Source organism: Ruditapes philippinarum, unplaced genomic scaffold (assembly GCF_026571515.1).
Source record: "Ruditapes philippinarum isolate M1 unplaced genomic scaffold, ASM2657151v2 ctg253_1_1_1_1, whole genome shotgun sequence".
Taxonomy (NCBI): domain Eukaryota; kingdom Metazoa; phylum Mollusca; class Bivalvia; order Venerida; family Veneridae; genus Ruditapes; species Ruditapes philippinarum.
The window spans coordinates 330,857-352,058 of NW_026860756.1; the positions used below are offsets into that span (position 1 = coordinate 330,857).

General features: G+C 33.2%; 1 protein-coding gene across 1 annotated transcript; it reads left to right on the forward strand.

Annotated features, from left to right (window-relative positions):
• Nucleotides 1–4,622: 4,622 nt before the first annotated feature.
• On the forward strand, nucleotides 4,623–20,492 carry LOC132713298 (cytochrome P450 2B1-like). Its single transcript, XM_060695824.1, has 11 exons — nucleotides 4,623–4,894; nucleotides 7,145–7,304; nucleotides 7,819–8,040; nucleotides 8,992–9,112; nucleotides 11,772–11,876; nucleotides 12,308–12,431; nucleotides 15,266–15,419; nucleotides 16,663–16,799; nucleotides 17,219–17,315; nucleotides 18,008–18,217; nucleotides 18,921–20,492. The coding sequence occupies exons 2-11, from the start codon at nucleotides 7,169–7,171 to the stop codon at nucleotides 19,100–19,102; spliced, it is 1,488 nt and encodes a 495-aa protein (XP_060551807.1). The 5' UTR covers nucleotides 4,623–4,894; nucleotides 7,145–7,168; the 3' UTR covers nucleotides 19,103–20,492.
• The last annotated feature ends 710 nt before the right edge of the window (nucleotides 20,493–21,202 follow it).

The following is a 21,202-nucleotide window of genomic DNA, read 5'->3' on the forward strand; positions in this document are numbered from 1 at the left end:
ATAGATTATATAAATTTGTATTTTTGCACATTTTTTATACTTATTTCATTTGTATTTCAATAGAAAACTATATGAAACGTTTTTAATTGTTCTAGATAGGATTTTATTATGAAATATTATATTTAGAAAATGTTTTTTTTTTAAGATGTATTTTCTGCTGTTTATACTGGTGCTAGAAAAACTTATCTAACATCCCCCTGTAAGACAAGTCACATGCTTTAAATGCTATTGTTTTCTGTACTGTACAATTATTTATTAAGGACCAGATGCCAATATCACGTAATAAATGAGTTGGGAGTTTAGTTCACTGTTGAGAGTTGAGAAATGGTGTTATTCCGGTCTGCATTAATGAATGAACTGACGCCAATGAACTTGTCAATGTATACTACATGTATAAGAAACAAGTGCTTGAAATGAAAATGATAATTTTTGAAATTTCTTCATGGAATATTCACTTTTTACGCATTCTTAAAACTTTTCATGTAACATATGACACCTTTTAACCCCTTTAATGTGCTGTTTTTGTACTTGTTTTGCCCTGCTTTATATTTGGTGCAGTCCATGTAAGATTTAAGGGATTTATAAGAATATTAAATTACAAAAAATGACTTTCCAACAGTATAGAGCCTAGTCAGACTCCACAGACAGCTAGGTTGTTTTTATCCACTGCTTAAATCGAGGCATGTCTAACCTTTCCTTTGTGAGAATCATTTTTACTTTTTTAGCTTGACTATTCGAAGAACACGGATAGCTATTGTATCCACCCTTGTGTCAGTGTCACATTTTGGTTAAGTATTTGTGTGCAGGTTTGTGTCTCCAAAACTACTTAAGGGAATGGCATGAAACTTCACACACATTTTTGAACAGGAGGTCACTGTCCAAGTCCCATAACTCTTACATGGATTTTGACAGAAATATGGCCCTTCTTATACTAAGAAAATTCTACAATATGCAGACTCTTGTGCACACTGTCCTAAGAGAGCTCTTGTTATATGATTTCTAGATATCTTTAGTAAGAATCTTCATGATCACATGACTTGTTGTCACATGACATATTGTTTTGAGGCTATTTATATTTTGTTGTTAATTACATTTGTTATTGTTATATTAATGAATATTGTTTTGGTATAAGCTATTTATAAATGTTATGTGGATATGTTATGTGGTGTTTCAAACTTTATTTATTATTAACATTAAAGGGTATAAAGCTATATCTCAAGAAATATTGCTATATAATTTATCAACAGTAAAATTATATAGTTAAATAGTTCAGTTATCTTATGATCAATTCTCAAAAGTGTTGTAACATCGACTGACTCTGTTATTGAACACACATGAATAGTGAATGTTAACAGAATATTTTTTTCAGAAATTTTATGCTGCTATTGTAAGTGGGGATAATAGTCTTTTAGAAATGATTTTTAACATGCGAAATTTGCTTTTATGTCAATATACTACCATATATTTTTTATTCAAGCATCATTGAAGTATTCTTAAATTAAACAGTTCAAACATTGATTTATTGCAGCAAAGATAATATTTATATAGCTTTATACACTTTAAACCCCTTAGCTGAAATTCTAGCAATAGAAATCAAGGTAAAGGCCAATCAGGAGCAGTAATTGAACATATGAAATATCATTCAGATAATAAATAAATTGAGATTTTTGGTGACATTTCACATTAATTGCTATTTTTAATGATTTTTTTTTAGCCTTTGTGACCATGTAATTAAAGAAACTCCACTGAGGTCCAAAAGCCTAAAAACATAAAATTAGAATTTCTTACATTGTTCAACTAGGTTACTTCAAACAAAAAGATATGTAAACGATAATAAAAAAAATATACTCAGAAATGAATAGAAAATCATTTTTTGTACAATTATTAGCCCGATTTGGGTCATTTTTCATAAGCAGAGTGAGCAAAATGATCTGAAATTTGGAATACAAACTATTGGTCTAGACCTACATCAGATGGAACATTAATTTCAAAGAATTATTTCCAGTTCCATCATGTTAGAAAACCTCAGTGGAGTCCCTTGAATAGTCAGCTGATTTGGAATCACTTGGTCCTCGCTGTCAATGATTTAAAACTTGACAATTTAGACTGGATTCTTTGATGTAAGAAAATTATCAAAAAGTTCACAGACTGTTGTTGGTTCATCTCAGGTGGACATAATTAAAACAAAAACAAAACAAAGAACGAGCACAATTTACATACATTATATGATTTTAAATTTAAGAATTTTTTGCACAAGGTCCATCATTTGTAGGTTGTTTTTTTTGCTTTTAGAAAATGGGAATATTTTTGTGTTATTTCCCTTTTATATCTTTTGATATATTTTGGTGTTTAACAGTTTCATATGTAAAAAAAGTATTTAATATAAATTTATTAATAGTACCCAGTCATATTTTAAGAGATAGACCCAGTCATATTTTAAGAGATAGTTTCTATTAACATTTACACAGTTTTTTTTACAGAGTTATTCCCCTTTGTAAAACATTTTTTTGCCAGTGTTTTATATTGAAGTTCTGTGTCCACAAGAGCTGAATGTATTCACTTAAAACCACATATTTCTCCAGGTTTATACTTATAGGTCATTAACCACGACCCGTAACTGTGGCATGAACTTTTAACTTAATTATACCCCTATGTGTAATTGACTTTATGGCTCTTGTTATAATATCAGGCTGTGAAAATAGTCTAGCTGACAGCATTTGTTTTTTCACTCTAGTCAGTTTTGTAGTATTATTTTAATACTTGCATGACAATTTATCACAATTTATGAGTTGCTTACACATGAAAAATTGTCTTAGCTATAAACTGGATAGACAATTATTAGTTTGCCAAGGTATATTTGATATTCCTTAAATTTCTTTTGATTATGATATGTTTAGCTGAAAAAAGATATGTTCCTTACCATACCATTCATGTATCTGAATTGTCAAGGGATATAACTGCAATTTGTCTTAACTATTTCAGTCTGCATACAGTGATCTCCCTTACTTTCTATGTTACAGTATTGATAAGGGGAAGCCTGACAGTTTGTCTATGTTTATTGGGCGAGAAAATTTAGCCAATTCAATATATAACTTTGAAGTATTTAATTGTTATGTTTACATATTGGACAGTTGGTAAAGGATTTTCTCCACGACTTGAACATGTGTTCAAATATCTGTGATTCAGGTGATATTTAACATTCCTATGATAAACTTCAAACTCTACAAATATTTGTCTTGTTATTTATTATATACTACTCAAAGTTTGTTAGGGATCGCTTTATATTTGTAAGCCCAATGTAAGCGATTTTAATGACATACCTGACCTGTCCAGTAGAAATTGATTTTAAACCTGTACGTGGTTTGACATCAACGTGAATAGTAGTACCCATAAAAGACGTACGCCATCGGCATGTACCTTCATGTACTCAAACTTTGCTTGTGCATAGTAACTTTTATTTTAAATCAAGCATTGGGTACGGATTACTAATGGTTTAGTGGGATAGGGATGCTTGAGCCTGGGTGTTCCCAACGGCATTCGGCAGGTGTCCTTGGGTGTCCCAGAGCACTGCTGCAAGGATGTGGGAAGGGTTTCGAACTCCCGGAATTGTCAGGCATAGGCATGGTTGTGATTGGATCACAACTCGGCTTCAAGACCGTTTAATTGTCGCCCAAACTTGACGTAAGCACTTTGTTACCGCTACTGCCTTGCAAAACGACTTCCTGCATTCCTGTGGCATGAAACCAACCACATCCAGCATCTCCAATGGGCACGCACTCCCGTCAGATAGACTTTGAATGACTGAACCCCAGTGCTGTTCACTGACGAATTCAGATTTTGTGTGCACTTCACTGATAGGTATGGAGATTTCCCACCCGTATGCGTTGCTAAACATGACCGTTTTTTTTTGCGGGGGCTCAGTCATGGTGTGTCAGCGGGTATTAGTATGAAGGAGAAAATGGACTTGTATATCGCTCAGAACGGCACATTGATGGCGGCATGATACATCTATGAGATCTTAGATGTAAATGTAAGCGAAATTCAGGCACCCAAAAAGCCTAAATTAATTGACTTTCCGTGTTATTCCGAATTATTGCCCTTACCTATTTCAACCGTTGTTCTACTGCAACAATTTGTCGGCCTTTTCCTTTTTTGCGCAAAGCTGATGTCAAATGAATACATTTTCAGAATCACAGAAAATATTTTAACGTTTCAACCGTATGCTAGCTAAAACAATACATTTTTTATTTAAATAAAAAAGCGAGGCATTGACTGAAAATTAAAGAACAATCCGCCTGTCTGTCAGTGTCTGCTACACCACAATATCCACATAATATAACAAAAAGCTATCAGAATTTAAAATTTTACTTTAATACAATTATTTATTTTGTTGAATTTTGTGCCGTATTTCGCGTGATTTCAATGACCTAGAAACTCGGTGAGAATACTCAGCGACAAATCTTGGATTTCATCAATGCTTGTTTGATTTTGAAAGCAAACGCATTAAGATTGTCAAGTAAACACATACTGAAGTGCAAATGTACTTAACTAGCGGTTTGTATTTACCAAAAAGGTGATAGCAAAATAATACCAGCGTTAATAAGTTCAAAAGGGAGAACGTTTTACTGTTGTGATAAATACTGAATTATGTAACTTTATTAAGACTTTTTCGCATTTTGCAATTCTTGTTGAAAGTGATATCTTTTAATATCTGTAGAGGTCAGGTTTATTTCCTATGTAAACAGAAATTGTAGTGTTCACACTACTAATGCAATTGAGGTCATTCAGGGATAATATTTATTTACGCTTAAAGTTGAACATATGGAACGGTTTTTATTTGATATAAAAGTAAATTTCAACACGGATAAACAAAGTGTGCACATACTATCGGAGGGTAATTGCTAAATTGCTAATTTTATGAAGTTTGATTCATTTAAATTTTTATCAAATATTAAAATAAGTGGGTGTTTTTCTGTTTCTTTTTAGAATTTATAACAGAATTTATTATAAAAAAAAATGTTTTGCATCCTCGGACGATTACATGTGTAGTTTCAAGTATGTTTCTTTATTTTCTATTCAAATGTTTACCAACGTTTAAGCATTTTTAGACCTACTACCTAGTTGAGGAATCCTCCCCACTTTGTTATGTTTAACAGACTGCCATCGACATAGAATTTAGTTATGTAATCTTTGACCTATACAGGGATAAGTTATACGATTATATTTATAGTTTGTTAAGATGAAAATAATCATAGTAATAGTACCATTGATAATTATAAATAATGATAGAATTCCTCTTTCATCATTCAGTGAACAGATTCCAAACACAGATACTTGTGATGTGGAGCACAAAATGCTTTATAATAATTTAGACAGTTTTTCAAAACAGCGTATCTATAGACCTTTTTACATAGCAACCGATGTTGCATTTTGCGCATGCGCATTCTGCGTAGGACTACATTTAGCGCAGTTGAAGGCTTTCAAAGACGTGATTATAAGTTACGACACCCAGAAAACAAATATTTTAAGATGAATAAAAGCGGAACGTACTTTAAACGTGAATTGATATTCATTACAGCTATACAAAATTAGCAGGACTAATAATTCACTGACCAAATGTCCTTCGTTCAAGGTATCATTAGATGACTTTTTTCATCAGTAATTGAAATTAAAACAGCAGGGTGTTAAAGATAAATTTTATTACCCATGTATTACATAATATTACACAATTGGTATTCCTTTGAAAGTGGATTGGCAAGGCGGTAAGTGTCAAACAGATTGACACGTGACCGGTTGTTATTTGCCAGCTAGTTTACAATATCATTCAACCGGGACGTTTTAGTACCATGACATAGTTAATCACTTAAAATTATGAAAATAGTAATTTAAGTAACTTTTATTTATACCAATCTCATCAATGTTTTTCAATTTTGTGAAGTGACAAAAAGTGTACGTAACGTGCATTTTCATGTGTTACGATGAAACGGATAAAATGTGTGTTATTTTACCACCCATCTTAACTTCTTAAGAGTTTGAAAAATGATTTAGATATATTTATGTGACTTAAATTATTTCTGTTTGGCATCACAGTCAAGTTGGATAAAGTATAAAATTAGGTAAACTGAAAACTTAAAATGCTATCTGATCCGACTTATTTTCAGAATGATAATTAACTTCGATTTTATATGTTATAAAACTTCTTTAGCTTTTATATGAACGATTTCAACAATTATATATATATATATATATATCCACATTTTTTATATTATTATAATTATATCAATGTCAGGTCCGTGATCGTAAAGGGGAATTCTTAAACAATCGTCTTTTCCATGTCTTTTTATGGTAATCTTATGACAAAGCTATAAAGGTATCTTTTGTGTTTATATTAAAAGCTATTTTATATGATTTTCTAATTTTTACCTTAAATTAACTCGGAATTGTCTATGAATTTCTACTACATTTCTATGTAGGGCGCTTTCTTTTTTTGCCCTATGCAGATTGCGCATGCGCGAAAAATACTACTTCCGATCAATTTTCATAGCAACGGACCGCGTCGTTAAGTTTTATATGTCCTGGGATTGACAAATACTCGTATACATTTTATTTCGAATTTTAAGAGCTTCGCACCCCAAGTTTCTTTGATTCGAAATACTAAATGTTATTAATTTTACTAGAAGTTAATAAAGAAATTCACGACTGGACCCTTAAAGTCATTGCAAAATTGTAAGATTAACGGCGAGCTAGAAGACGTTTTTTACAGTACAAGAGAGATTTGCATCAAAGTTAGGAGTTGGGGTGAATGAATATTATAATATGACAAATGAAAGTAAAAATAGATATTTATTTGTATAGACCGCAATAGAAATGTCATCTTGTTTAAATTATATGACACATATACTGACCATTTACTTAAAAGCGTTTATATGCTTTTATATATGACATTTTGTTGACCTACTGCCCTCATGTCAAAGTTGTGAACACATAATAGTAGTGTCTTCTCACAGTTGTCGTCCCTTGATGTTTTTACGTCAAGTAGCTTGGCTATAGTTACCGGACCTAAATACGAAGTTATCCGAGTTTGTACGACTAGAAAGACAATTATCGAACCTTTTTGGAGATATTTTTATGTTTGTTCTTGCAGGGTTGAAGAACGACGGGAAGTGAAATGGATTTTATTCAACTGTTATTCGAGCCAGTATATCTGTTGGTGGCTGTGATAGTTGTGTTGAGTTTCTTGTATATTTTCAATGGAAAGAGATACACTAACCTACCCCCGGGACCTAAACCATTGCCCATTATAGGTATGGACTTTTTTCTTCAATTTAAAACATAATGTTTTTGATGAAAAATTGAAATCACAGATTTGTCGCTTAGTATTCTCACCGAGTTTCTAGGTCATTAAAATCAGGGGTGTCACGGATTTCGAACACGCCCTTTTACTCTTTCTTCTTGATAACATTTCGTTTGAAATGTTCTGATCAAATAATGGACATGTAAATGTATATATTTCTGATGAAGTTAAATGGAAATGGTTTTCTTAAACATATTGTACTTAAGAAATATATGGTAATTTATAAACTTAATACTGATTTTAATGAAAGAGATGACTGCCAATTTTATCAGCAATTAACAATTTACAGTAATTGAAATTCCTTACATGTAATTAGAAACCCGGCATTATTTCATTTCCACTCTAACATTTACGTATCACATTTACAATTTAATATACGTACTCTGTAAGTTCTAAACATTATTGACAAGTTACTAGATTTCGGTTTCACAGTTGACTATGTTTTTATGACTTTTTTTTCAAAGGTAACATATTTGATGTCAGAGGGAAGGGAGCACTGTATGAAGTTGCCTTAAACTTACGGCAAAAGTACGGAGACTTGGTTAGGCTACAACTTGGCCCGAACAGCAACGTTGTGCTAGTTATGGGACAAGAGAAGATATTCAAGGCAGCTGTCACGATGAACGAGTCGTTTAAATACAGACCTACAAATTTCTTTGTTACGAATTACATATTCAATAACCAAGGTAAGTTACTATGGACTTACAGCGCTGAATATAGTAAGAGTAAGTGCGTATGGAATTTTTAATCATTTAGTTTAAACCTGTTTGCCTCTAGATAAGCCAAAATATTTCAAAAAAAGAAAAAAGTAAACAGAGTCAAGGTTTAAGTAATGATTTACGTAAATGTTATGTGCAATTAATGACTGATTTTACAATGTTTATCACCATCTTTCTAGTGCGTGACTAACGAAGTGAGGGCTATTTTTTTTGAATATTTTGACCCTTGTTTTGGTAATTTACGTGAATTGTAACTACCGTTTACAATGTATAGATTAATTTCTTTGTTCACTTCACAATATTTTACTTATAAATACATTTTCAAAATTTTCATGAAAATTATTATGAATCTGGAGGCGTGCTGCTTTAATGGACTCAGGGGTAGCTTGTTACCGTCCATGAAAAGACTCAATTAAACCAAACCTGTGACATTTTCAATATTGACGTTTTGAGCGTTCTTTTTGGATTTTTTTTGTCGCTTTTACCATAGTCTTCCAAATAGAAATATTTAAAAGACCCTGATTTTACCTAACATGTAGTTGTTTTAAATCTGTCAATATGTTTTGTGTAGATGATAGAATACCGCTTCAGTCGGTGCTCGGGGCGTGAGAGATATTGTAACTTTTTTGTTATCTCTCATGAACAGACTTTCTCGATTATTTGTTTTTGTTGTCATTGTTCCTTGGGATCTCCAATTTTAGAATATAAATAATACTTCATGGTGGAAATTTATATCTTTTAATTAATTCATTTCTTTATAATGTTCAGCTTAATACAAATTTGTCTTTCTCAACTTACATGTACTTAATAAAAGTTAAGTGTTTGGGTTTAAATAAGAGTTTGACATTCTTTATTTAATGAAAAAAGCAAATTTAGAAGAGTTTAGTGAAAAAAACCTGTTTGGCATGGTATTTGCAGGACTTGTTTTTTCGAATGGTGATGTCCATGCTACTGTCCGAAAATTCACACTGAACGCATTGAGAGATTTTGGAGTTGGGAAAAGAAGTATCGAAGGTCGAATTCAAGAGGAAGCAGTTATGTAAGATCATTATTTTCCATTTTATTTGCGGGATTTTGTTTAAGGGAAAACAACTTGATTCCGTACGATCGGTTGAGAATAACAGTTCTTATGATCAAATTGACTGGCATTGTAACACCGCAAAACGTCCGTACCGCAAAACGTACGTATATATGGACGTTTTGCGGCGCATATCGTCCACATTTTTCTGACGTACATTTTGCGGCAAAAAGGCATGGTCCTGCCGCATAACGTCCAAATTTTTAAAATTCATATAATTTTCGTTAATTTTGACCAGTTATTATCAGGTGTTATTGTGTGTTAATTTTAGCTCACCTGAGTATGCGCCTGTCTGTCTGTCCGTCCAAATTTAGCTTGTTACCACTCTAGCATCCACATACCCTAAGCAATATGTCCAGAGTTATCTGTCATTGAATTACAATATCTGTTATATTTCACATTGTTACCACTCCAACGCTTTCATTTCTTCTTCAATCTTGACAATTTTCAACAGAATATCTATGACAATAAAATCTCAACAAAGTTAGATTATAGGCTAAATCTAACCAAAAAAAAAAGAAAAAAAACAACAAAAAACGCACTATATTTCACCTTGTTAGTGCTTTCGTTTCTTCTCCATCCTTATTTTTATACAGAATATGTATAACAATAAGGTCTCGATAAGTTCATTTATGACCTAAAACGACTGAATATGTCAAGAGTTATTTGCCTTTGAATAATAAAGATAAAGACATATTTTGAAGTCAAATTATTGAATTGTGATAAAACTGCCATTTCTTTGTTTTCAATGATCAGATGTCATTCATACATTTATGACAGGAGGGACATCTTGAATAGTTCAACTATAACATTGACCTTGAAATGACCTTGACCTCAAGGTCACTATTTTGCATAAATTTTGTCATTTGCAGATATTTGGATATTGATGACCATTTAAGACATAGAATTGAGTACTGATATCTGTTACCCAGATTCTGACCAAGAACATGAAATGTACTTGCTTTTTATTTGTAATATTCAATGCTATCTGCCATTGACCTTTAACCTTTCTGCTTTGTTCAGTTATAAAATTACATTGTTCAATTATAAAATTAGTTCTCTCGCTTAAATATGATTACGCTGTCAAAAGCCCCCATCCATCCGTAAAAATGAACGGTAGAACCAAACCTCCATAGTCAACAAGAACACAAAAAATCATTCCCACTTCTTGATGCAATTATATGAAAAGCTATTGTCAAAAGCGAAGCTTAATTTTAATATTTCATTGTCATTCACTCAGTCCAATCCCCGGTTCGTCCGTCCGTATAGCCGTCCTTTTCTGTATGTCTATAAGATTACATTTATTTCAATATCATCGTTTTTATATCTCTGCTGCTGCTGCTGCTGCTTGGTTCCATTCCATAAAAAAATTTATTCAAAAAAAATCCTCGGCTTAAGCAAATTTCTTTTTTTTTTTAATAAAAAAAGTCAGAATTATATAGGATCACTAAAATATTGCACTTTAATGTTTATTTCGTCATATCTTTACCTGAAACAATATGAATGTGACAGAACCAATAAAAGTAACGTTTATAATGAATTGATTTTAATACAGAAAATATGGACGATATGCGACGCAAAAACACACTCTCGCCGCAAAACGTACCAAGTACAATATGCACCGCAAAACGTCCACATGTGAACGATATGCGACGCAAAACGTCCACACGGGTACGTTTTGCGGTACGGACGTTTTGCGGTGTTACATGGCCTTTTTATTGTGGCATTTGTTTATGTTATATATACATGTATACAAACAACCGTCTATATAGGGACATATAACCTGTCTAAAATCTTTATAACTAATAATATTATATGTTATTTTGGTTTTGGAGTGATATATGTGGATATATTACCTGTTAAGATTTTATATCACCCGAGCCGTTAGGCGAGGGTGATATTTTATCTTGGCAGGTAATATATCCACATATATCACTTCAAAACCAAAATAATAATTTTATTACCCTTCCCCTGCCGAGTTTAGACGATTTTTTTTAAAAAAAAATCATTGCTGTTTCAAATGAAACGTCGAAATAAGATTCCCTTTAGGGTACCTCTTCAACAGTTAAAAAGTGCTTTTAAATCGGAATTTACACCGCGTAAAATCGAACCGTACGCGCATCACCTCAGCGCATGTTGTTTACAACGTTGGGTACCCAACGGGGAAATTTAGTGTGTATATTACCCGTCTGGCTCGGTTATATCAATTTCTTTCGGGTGATCAATATCCAATCAAAAAGGCGGAAAAAAATCTGGAAGGGTAATAAACATGCATGTGTAAAGTGATTGCAGTTGTTTTTCCTCTTTGACTTAGTTTTGTTTTGTAGATATATCATTTAAGTGCTTTAAAGATTTAGCAAATTTACTCTTTATGTGTATCTAATATTTGTCCAGGGAAATCAAGATTCCTTTTTTTTAAATTTCGTTTACCCATGATCATAGCTTCTTCCGTTTGATATTGAACAAGAAACGTGAATTGCAGAAGAACAATATGAAGTTATCATGGGTTGCGTTAAATTGTAATAAAATCGATTTTACACGACATTCAATACAAATTATTTCAATTATTTCTAAGAATAAGCCAATTCTTTAAAATTAATACTCTATATGTCATTCACAGTTTAAGTGAAGTTTTAGAGAAACTAGATGGAAAACCAGCATATCATCTCGATACCTTCAAAATGGCCGTCGCAAATATTATCGCAGGGATTGTCTACGGAAGCAGGTACGTGCCGGCCATTATTGTTTAAGCTTCGGCTAGAAAATAAGTACAGGGGCGTATGTAATTACAACATAATTTAAAAGTTTTGCTGAGCTATTTTCTTTTCCTAGACAATACTTGCGACCTTAAAATGTTTGAAAAAGAGTGATATAAATATATTTGTTAGGTATTGAAAAAATGAATACTCACACTACGTACATACCATCAGAACAGAGATTTAGAACTTTACCAAAAACGTCATACTCCTTAACATAATAATATTTGCGTCTTTATTGCTCCTATTGTACTCAAAATTAAAAGGTAAAATTCTGTATATTTATTTCGAATTATGTTTTAGTACTTAAATAATAATATTTTTTTCTATCATATATTTTTTAGCAAAGCGGAACATAATATATGTAATTGTTTTTTTCCCTCACTGTTTTCTCTTCTAGATTTGAATACAATGATCCGACCTTTACGGATCTGATTCACAAGGTCGATGCAATTTTCAAAGAACTCAGCCTGTTTCTTCCTGAAAACTTTTTACCCATATTAAGATTTCTTCCCGGATCCAAGGTAAGAGTTTGTATTGTTATGAAATATACGTGTATTGATACAATTTATGCCAGTGTTAACTAATCTAGATATATATCGCGAAAAGATTACAGAAACGTAATTGTGATGTTAGTAATATACATTAAATGCTCTTTACCCCAGCGACTTAATATTCGCGAAATAAACGGTCACTATGACTGCGCGAAAGTTTGTCTCCGCGAAAACGCCATCCTTATGCAGGCATCACACTGTCCCGAATTTGGCATCAGATTGACACACGGATAAGGAAATGTTCAAATTCGGATCTGATCGTTATCACATCGTGCCATTCGTGAGGGCATATTTTGCCATCGTATGATCCCCGGCTGAATATTACAAGCTCCGGCAGCAACTTCGTGAGCGGTTTCAAAATGTTTGGCATGCCAAAAAATTGCACGAAGACATTGCGAAGGTTCATTTTCGTGTTGAATTCGTATGCCAATTTTGCCCTTCGTAAGGCCGTCGTGAAGCCATCTTGTCAAATCGTGTAGTCTCCGTCTTTTCTTCGTGTGATCATCGGTGCAATCTGGCATTTTTAGCCCAAGAAGACAATACGATGTAAACACGAAGATTCCCGATAGTTCCCGATAGTCTTAAAAAGGGTACACGACTACTTGAAGCCCCCGCAATACCGTCGTGTCACCATCGTATTTTGGTAAGATGTCATCGAGACGAAGAAGGCAATTTTTAGTGGCCCAAGCGTTGCATGTTTATCATGGTGGACATATAAACGCTAGACCATCTTCCTCATCTGTCACTCTTGCACATCTCTACATAGACATCAAAAGCTTCCAATATTTGCAATTAATTTACAATTATTTTCAGCTTATTTCCTGCAGAATTACATGATGAAGCCCACAGGCCCATCTTGGGTGGCATGATAAAGTTTTATCAAATATGATAAACAAGATCAACAAGGAAAGGTAGCGTTCAATGAACGCAACCCCAACACGACCCAGCAACAAGAACCAAGTAACACAAGAGGACCCCCAGAAAATCGGACAGGGCGCAAGATAGAGCACGGATAGGCTTATCACTTTAATGATACATAAGACGAAATAATGGTAAACAACAAGGAAATCAAAGAAAACAAATTAATGATTGACTTATTAAACTAGAGGAAAAAGGGAAAATACTTACCGTAGACGAGAACACAACAATGGACACCGACAAAAGTGTCACCAAAACAGTATGAAATAACAAAGACATACATCTAAGGAACAAAGAAGGGCACCGCCTTGGACCGTTCAGCAGCATAAGTACTACTGGGGAGTTTAAACCGGTTAATGGTGCACCAAACCTCACTCTAAGCCCACCATGTTCCTATAAACGAGACGGTGTAAATAAAATGAATCCCCGCCAAGTAAATTTATAACAGTTGTTATGGTTTCAAAAGGTAAAATAAGTAAAACACCGAAATGATCATGTAGATACATATAGATGAATACCCATATCACCATAACAAAAGTACTCAATATTTTAAAGGAAGAAAAAAGAGTTACAAAGTAATCACCTACAAGGGCCAGGACGAAGCAAGGCAGAAGATGAACATTAAGGCAATTCAGTCCCAAAGGGCATAAAGAACTGTCCATCATAGAGTATCCCACTTGGTCCGGCAGATGTAATCAAAAGAGGAAAGGACCAACTGTTAAAGTGTTGAACACTAGGCATGCGGTATATCTAAAAAAGTAGGGTCAAAACCTCTTTTTGTTAAACGTTTAATAATTTTAGTAAAGGCAACAGAAAAATTACAATGACCAAAGATCTTGCGAAGTTTGTAAATAACATCTCCATTAAAATCATTTTTGAATCACTACTGAATTTTGAGATTAAATCAAAGTTACGATTGTAAAATTTTGTAAAATATTTGCGTAATATATAATAGCGGTAGCCCTGTTTGAGAAGCTTGCTAGTAAAATATTTCGCTTGTTAAAATCCTTCACGTTGCTAAAACCTCTAGCGAATCTAATTTACTGAGATACATATACCCCGTCAGATAATGCATGCCGTACGTCTCCATCTAAATGTGGATAGTTTACTATACCATAATCAAAGTCATCACTTTTATCATAGATTTTTGTGTGAATAGAAGTGTTTTTGATAGTAATATTGAGAGCCAAAAATAAAGTTTAAACGTAGTTTTATTAGCTCCAAATACTATCTGCAACTGAAATTTGCCGTGGTTGGCCGTGGGTTGTATACCACCCGAAGGTGAAGGCCACTTGACGCCTTCGTAACCGCGTACGAAGGCATCGTACTCAAAATACGACGTCGTGTACCTATCCTGTGACCTTCGCGTGTCCTGCTGGTAAACTTCTTGGTACAAAATTGCATCTTTTAGGTGACTTCATGTGTGTATCGGATGCCATCGCGTGACCTTCGGTAGGAATCGTGTGTGGCTCGGATGCGATCGCGTGACCATCTGTAGGAATCGTACACGTTTCGGCTGTTGAGAGAGACTGTCGACTGTCGACCAAATTAAAAATTCCATATTCGTATGCCCATCTGGTGTCAATTTCGGGACAGTGACGCCTGCATTATGAAAATCGCGAAATTTTGTTTCCGCGAAAATTTCTAGGAATACAGTAAATATATAAACTTAAGTCTTGGCAGTCAGCCGATTGTTGCGTTTGTTATAACAAAAAAGTGTTCATAACCTGATAAAGTGAGATATTGCTAAATAGCCCAAACAATGAAGGATAACGATTATTCAATTCCACTCATTCCAACAAAGAACCCGACTGATAACATAAAATTGAACATGAAATGTGTTAAAATTAGCTTCATCATTAATATTATTATGTTTATATTTTCAGATAAGCAAAGTATTTGGTATTTTCAAAAGTCTTGAAAAATATGCCAAAGGTCGCATTGAAGAACATCGGGAAACCTTTGACCCCGACAACATCCGGGATTTTGTTGACTTATTTTTAAAGAATGAAGGTGGAAATGGAGACGACGCTATTAATGGTATGTGTTTAAGCCTTTAACAGTCTTCTAAGTGACGTTTTCAGCTCTCCAACATTATCGTCATTTAAAACAGAGTATATTCCCTTTTATTCAAAAGCCACCGAAATATATTTTCTATGATAAAAGAAAACTTCAGATTTCCCACACACGTCTGAGGACCAACTGTAGCTCTTTGGTTCAAGACCTTTTTCCTAAGAATATCATACCATCGCCTCTTTACGTCTGTGGACAAAGGGAAACAACTGGTCACATTTTTCACGACTGTCCTCTTTATAAAAACATGATAAACTGTATAAGCACGTACTGTCATGTTTCACTAAATATCATTCTTTTTGGTGACACGGCACTTGCAGACCTAGAAAATGAGAAAATATTTCTTTCAGTTCACAAATATATTGAAAAATCGAATCGCTTTGACACTCTAACAATTATCAACTATCATTAAGAATTAAAGCACAGGTAATTTTTTTCTGTCGTTTTTCCCTCTTTTTTTCTGCCTCATTATTTTTCGTTCATCTGAACTCATCATAAGTCTTATTATGCTTTTTTGAAAAAGAATTGTTCTATATTTATAAATCTTTTTTCGATATAAGTTGAAACACATCAGTCTTTTTAATAAACAAACGACAATTCCTTTCGTTTTATTTTGCACATATATTTATTGTACATCGGGAAAAGACTTCATTAAGCATTATGTTGCTTCTATTCTAGTCTAATCATTTTTGTATTGATGGTAAATATCAGGTATGTAAATATGCTTATGTGAGGAATGAAATATGTTTAAACCAATGGAATGTGTTATAAAAAGCTATACAAAAATGCCTAATTTTAAACATGCTATTATTTTGGACCAAATAAAATAATAATGCCTAATACAAGACGTTTATTTAAGAATTTTTTTTAAAGATTATTTTAGTAAACACATGTTTAACAAGAGATGTTGTTATATTTTGTGTCATATTTAAGCATACAAATGTCTTGCATAAGACGTTAATATACGTTATATCATATATTTTAGCATGCAAATGTTTGACATAAATATTGATGATGCTTTTAATCTACCGAACTTCTTTAATGCCTAAAACTTTCCAAAAATTTCAATTTTAGGGATATAACTCAGCCGACAGTATACAGTCACACTACTTTTAGGATGCTTAGCGCTATACTAATGGCAGAGGCTAAGCACTTTCGTTTCAAGCGGGATGTTTCAAATATTTTTCTATATATGTACATATTTATTCAGAGGCCAATTTATTCCGCCTGATTGTCGACCTCTTCAATGCTGGCACCGACACTACAGCCAATACCATGTCCTGGGCAATCATTCAACTAATAAAGAACCCAGAAGTCCAGAAAAAATGCAGGAAAGAAATTCTTGAGGTAGATTTAATAGACACTCTTAGTAGTCAAAGTATATACACTGACACAGATTATTAGAATTATTATATACTGACCTTAGATTAAGGAGGCTTGTAATGCTATTTTAGCCAAATTAAGCGCATTAAAAACTGTAGAATTCTTAAAGAAACAAACTATACGATAAAATACACTTAAGTTATGGTGTCAGGGTTATGCCGTCTCTAAAGAATTGAAAAATCCATACACTTTAAACTTTAATTACAAAACGGGTATGTTATATACCATTCCACTTAAAGCCAAGGAGAAAATAACAAGTGTTAATTTTCCAATGTGGATTTGGTTTGCTTCTGCGGAAAAAGTGTACATAATAAAACAGTTGTTTTCTTGTTTCTTATTTCTAGTATTGTGTTACCTAAGCGGAAGTTGATGCTATTTTTCAGGTTGTAGGTACAGGACGAAGCATAAGTCTAGATGATAAAAAAGACCTTCCATATTTACAAGCTTTTCTTAACGAGGTCCTGCGGTATAGTACAATTGGTAAGTATGCATACGAAGAAAAAGTATATTCTAAAAAATGGACTTCAATACAAAGATTATTTGTTTACATTTTAGATAAGCGTAAATAATTAAAATTCTTCACGAATTTTGAACCAAACTAAGACCTAGAGGAGAAAATTACAACACATGAGTTAAGGTCAGGATAAAGAGGAAGCTGAAGTTACGGTGTCTGCCACTGATTATAGGGAATGTTGGCAGAGTTAATGGGTTTGCGACCAGCATGGTTCCAGACCAGCCTGCGCATCCGCGCAGTCTGATCAGGATCCATGCTGTTCGCTACCAGTTTCTCTACTTGTTATAGAGTTTGTAAGCGAACAGCATGGATGATTTTGTCGTGACGCGGCTCATATGTCTTCAGCTATGGATTTTGATAATTTCTTAATACTTTAGAAAAAAAATGTTTGAATAATATTAATGTTTTGTCTAGGATAGAAATATTTTGTCTGCAATTAAGATCGCTAACTTTAGTTGCCCTTCTTTCTGTTGGTTCGAACCAAACCAGGGACTTCGAATTCTGTCTTGGAAGGCCGGTTGTTGTTTTTTTACTCATTTGTTAGCTGGATTGTCGCCATATGACTTTAATAATGAATACGTTACTTAAAATAAAATAGAATTAATTCAAATGTATTTTTAGTTCTATCTTTTATCCAAAATTTTTGTTTTTATCACAGCACCACAAACGGTTCCCCATTCTGTAATAGAAGACACAGAGTTTGAAGGTTACACCATACCTAAAAATAGCGTCGTAATATTCGTTCTCTTCACTATGTTGATGGACAAAGACAAGTGGGGAGATCCGGATAATTTCAGACCTGAGAGGTTCCTGTCTGAAAAAGGCGAATTTGTTCAAGACAAGGAACATTTTGCACCTTTTAGTTTGGGTGAGTACTTATGATGATTTAGGCATTAACAATTATCATATGACGCCGGAACAAGAAAGATGATATTGGCTAACATTGGGTGTTTCAAACTTAAAGCAACAGCAAGAATCAAAACCCCCTACTGCTGCGTAGAAATAATTCAAACCTATTTAGTCGCCTTTTACATCACGCAGTGATAAATGGTCGCCGCCATTCTCGCGCGCAACACTTCAGTCACAAGTCGAAAAATATTAAAAAACATAATAATGAAAAAAAAATGGAAATGATGTTACTCTTGATTACTTCCTTTGCGTTACGAAATTAATGTTATACCAACAAATACACATGATTGTGACCGACATAATATATTGTCCATTCATGGAAAGATTACTTTACTAATAAAAGCTTCCAAGAAGGATGTTTCAAAATATAATAAATGTAAATGTGTACTTTATATCTTCCAGCAAGTTTTCCTGCACACGCCATTGTTAATTTTGTGTGTGTTTAATGAAAAGTAACTATTATTTTCGCAAGAATAGTTCATATATGTAATTCTTTCTAAAATTCTTATGTAAAATAACTTATAATTTAAAAAATATATACGACATTGCCCTTATTATGCCAAACCAAAAAATATAAGAAAGTAACACCTATTGATATGCAAACACTTAAATATGAATTCTCTTAAACTCATGTAATATCAGCGATTTTTTTTATTCCATAGGTGGAAGGTCATGCGTTGGCAAGTTCTTGGCAAAACAAGAGCTATTCATATTTCTTGGAACACTGATACAGCGGTTTGAGTTCAAATCTCCACCCGGAAGTCCTCCGCCATCAATACGAAGAATTCAGACGGGAATAACCAGTCAACCTGAAAAATATGACATATGTGCTGTACCATATTAAATCATTGAATCGTAAAACATAATGCTATGGTATCGGTGGTATACCATTAAACCATTGAGTGGGATGTTGTGTTACCACATCTTCATGTGATAATATCGTAATGTAGATAGCTTAATCTCGAAGCATTTAAATATTTTTAATATCTCAATTTTCAATACATTTCCACTGGGAGATTATATAAAATAATGGAAAATAAAAAATCCCTCGAGAGTTGCAGATCAATTTGATTGAGTCTTTTCGTGAGAGAAAATGAGAATTGCACGATTCTTCGCGCACCCTAGCACCGACAGGCATAAGCAGTAAACTTAATATAGATTTGAAATTCAGTCGAGAATTAATAATAATGTTATAATCATTGTGTGTTGTTCATTCTCAATAAGTCAAAATGTGTAATGTAATAGTTATAGTCTTATTCAAGCCCGGCTAACTTTCAATTTGAGCCGCGTCACGACAAAACCAACGTAATGCGTTTGCGACCAGCATGGATCCAGACCAGCAGTCTGATCAGGATCCATGCTGTTCGCTATCAGTTTCTCTACTTGTAATAGGGTTTGTAAGCGAACAGCATGGATCTTGATCAGACTGCGCGGATGCGCAGCCTGGTCTGGATCCATGCTGGTCGCAAACGCATTACGTTGGTTTTGTCGCTAAAAGCGGCTCATTTTATTTTGACTGTAAGAAAATGGTGACGTATTATGAAGACAGGCTTATTAGCGAGACAGGCTGATTCTCGAATTTTTATAATATTTAATCTTTAACACAATAACGTATATGTATTGGAATCTATGATCCTTAAGGATTTGCAAAAATAAAACAACACCGAACTGTAGAACTGTAGAAGTCTAATTATTTAAATAGATTAAAAGTCAGACAAAAAGATGAAAAAAACGTGATGTTATTATTGATCAATGCATATAGAAAAATACATCAGTTACATGACAATTTAAATGTATGACCTCACAGTTTTACAAAATACGAAAACTAACCTCTTGTTCTTGTAGTCTTATTCAAAGCAAAGATCTGACTTATAACATAATGGTTTAAAGCCTTCAAACCGCAATCCTTGTTACGTATAGTCTCTTCTTTTTTGTACATGTCTATATAGAATGAATGCTACGATTGGTTTGTTCCGGCAGCCGATCCAATTGACCGGTTTTCTTGGACAACCAACCTGACATTTCCTACATGACGTTAGGTCTGGTGTTTAGCTACTTGTTTTCATTTCTGGTTTTGTAAATTATATGATTTATATGAAATGTAAGCTTAATTAACGTTTTGTTTGCTTCCATTTTGTGATAGTTTATGATATACATGACTATTATTAAACACGTACACTTTTATTGTCATATATGATTTGTGAGTAGAATAACTAAATAAAAAGTAAATTTATGGAATTTTGTCTGTATGAAATGTAATTCATTTTACATATACGCATATATTTCGGTTCAACGTCTGTAAATTTTACTTGATTTATCAAAGACGAAAATGTTGTTTAATGTCCCGAATTTGTTTCCCTTTTTCATTTCAGGAACGTTGTTTCAATACGCACGTTTCTTTACGGAAAAGAAACAATCTTTGATAGTAGTTAAAATATAATATGTTTTTAATCATATTAAGATAGAATCAAATATACATGTATTGAATCGTTTTGGGGTCTTGAGTCTTTTTAAAGTATATAAACCTACATATATGTATCACCCGCTATGTTGGGTGTACAAGTCACTGGATGATTTAAACATTTTTAAATCTTACTTTAAATGAAGCATTTTTGGGTGCATAACCATGTGTGTTACATAACAGATATTCTGTGCTCACACACACGTGCCGATTTTGCGTTATCGTTAAATTTGGTAATATTTCATAAGACATGCTTTATATATTTACGTGATGTATTAGATTTCATCTGAAAAAATACCTTAAATACGGCGCTAATGAAAATAGATATATTGCTTTTATAGTATCATTACTGAACAAACATTTGCAAACTCTGTTGTAATAATAATATTTTTCTCACTGAAGGCTGCTTTTTCTTAATCTGTACTTTCGCAAAAATTCAGTTTGGAACTAACAGGTCATTTGCAATATCTTATATCTTAAAGC

Coding starts and splice junctions, on each gene's coding strand:
- LOC132713298 (XM_060695824.1), top strand. CDS start 7,169: ATGGATTTTATTCAACTGTTATTCGAGCCAGTATATCTGTTGGTGGCT. Junction 9,113..11,771: donor ATTCAAGAGGAAGCAGTTAT/GTAAGATCATTA, acceptor TGTCATTCACAG/TTTAAGTGAAGTTTTAGAGA. Junction 18,218..18,920: donor TTTTGCACCTTTTAGTTTGG/GTGAGTACTTAT, acceptor TTTATTCCATAG/GTGGAAGGTCATGCGTTGGC.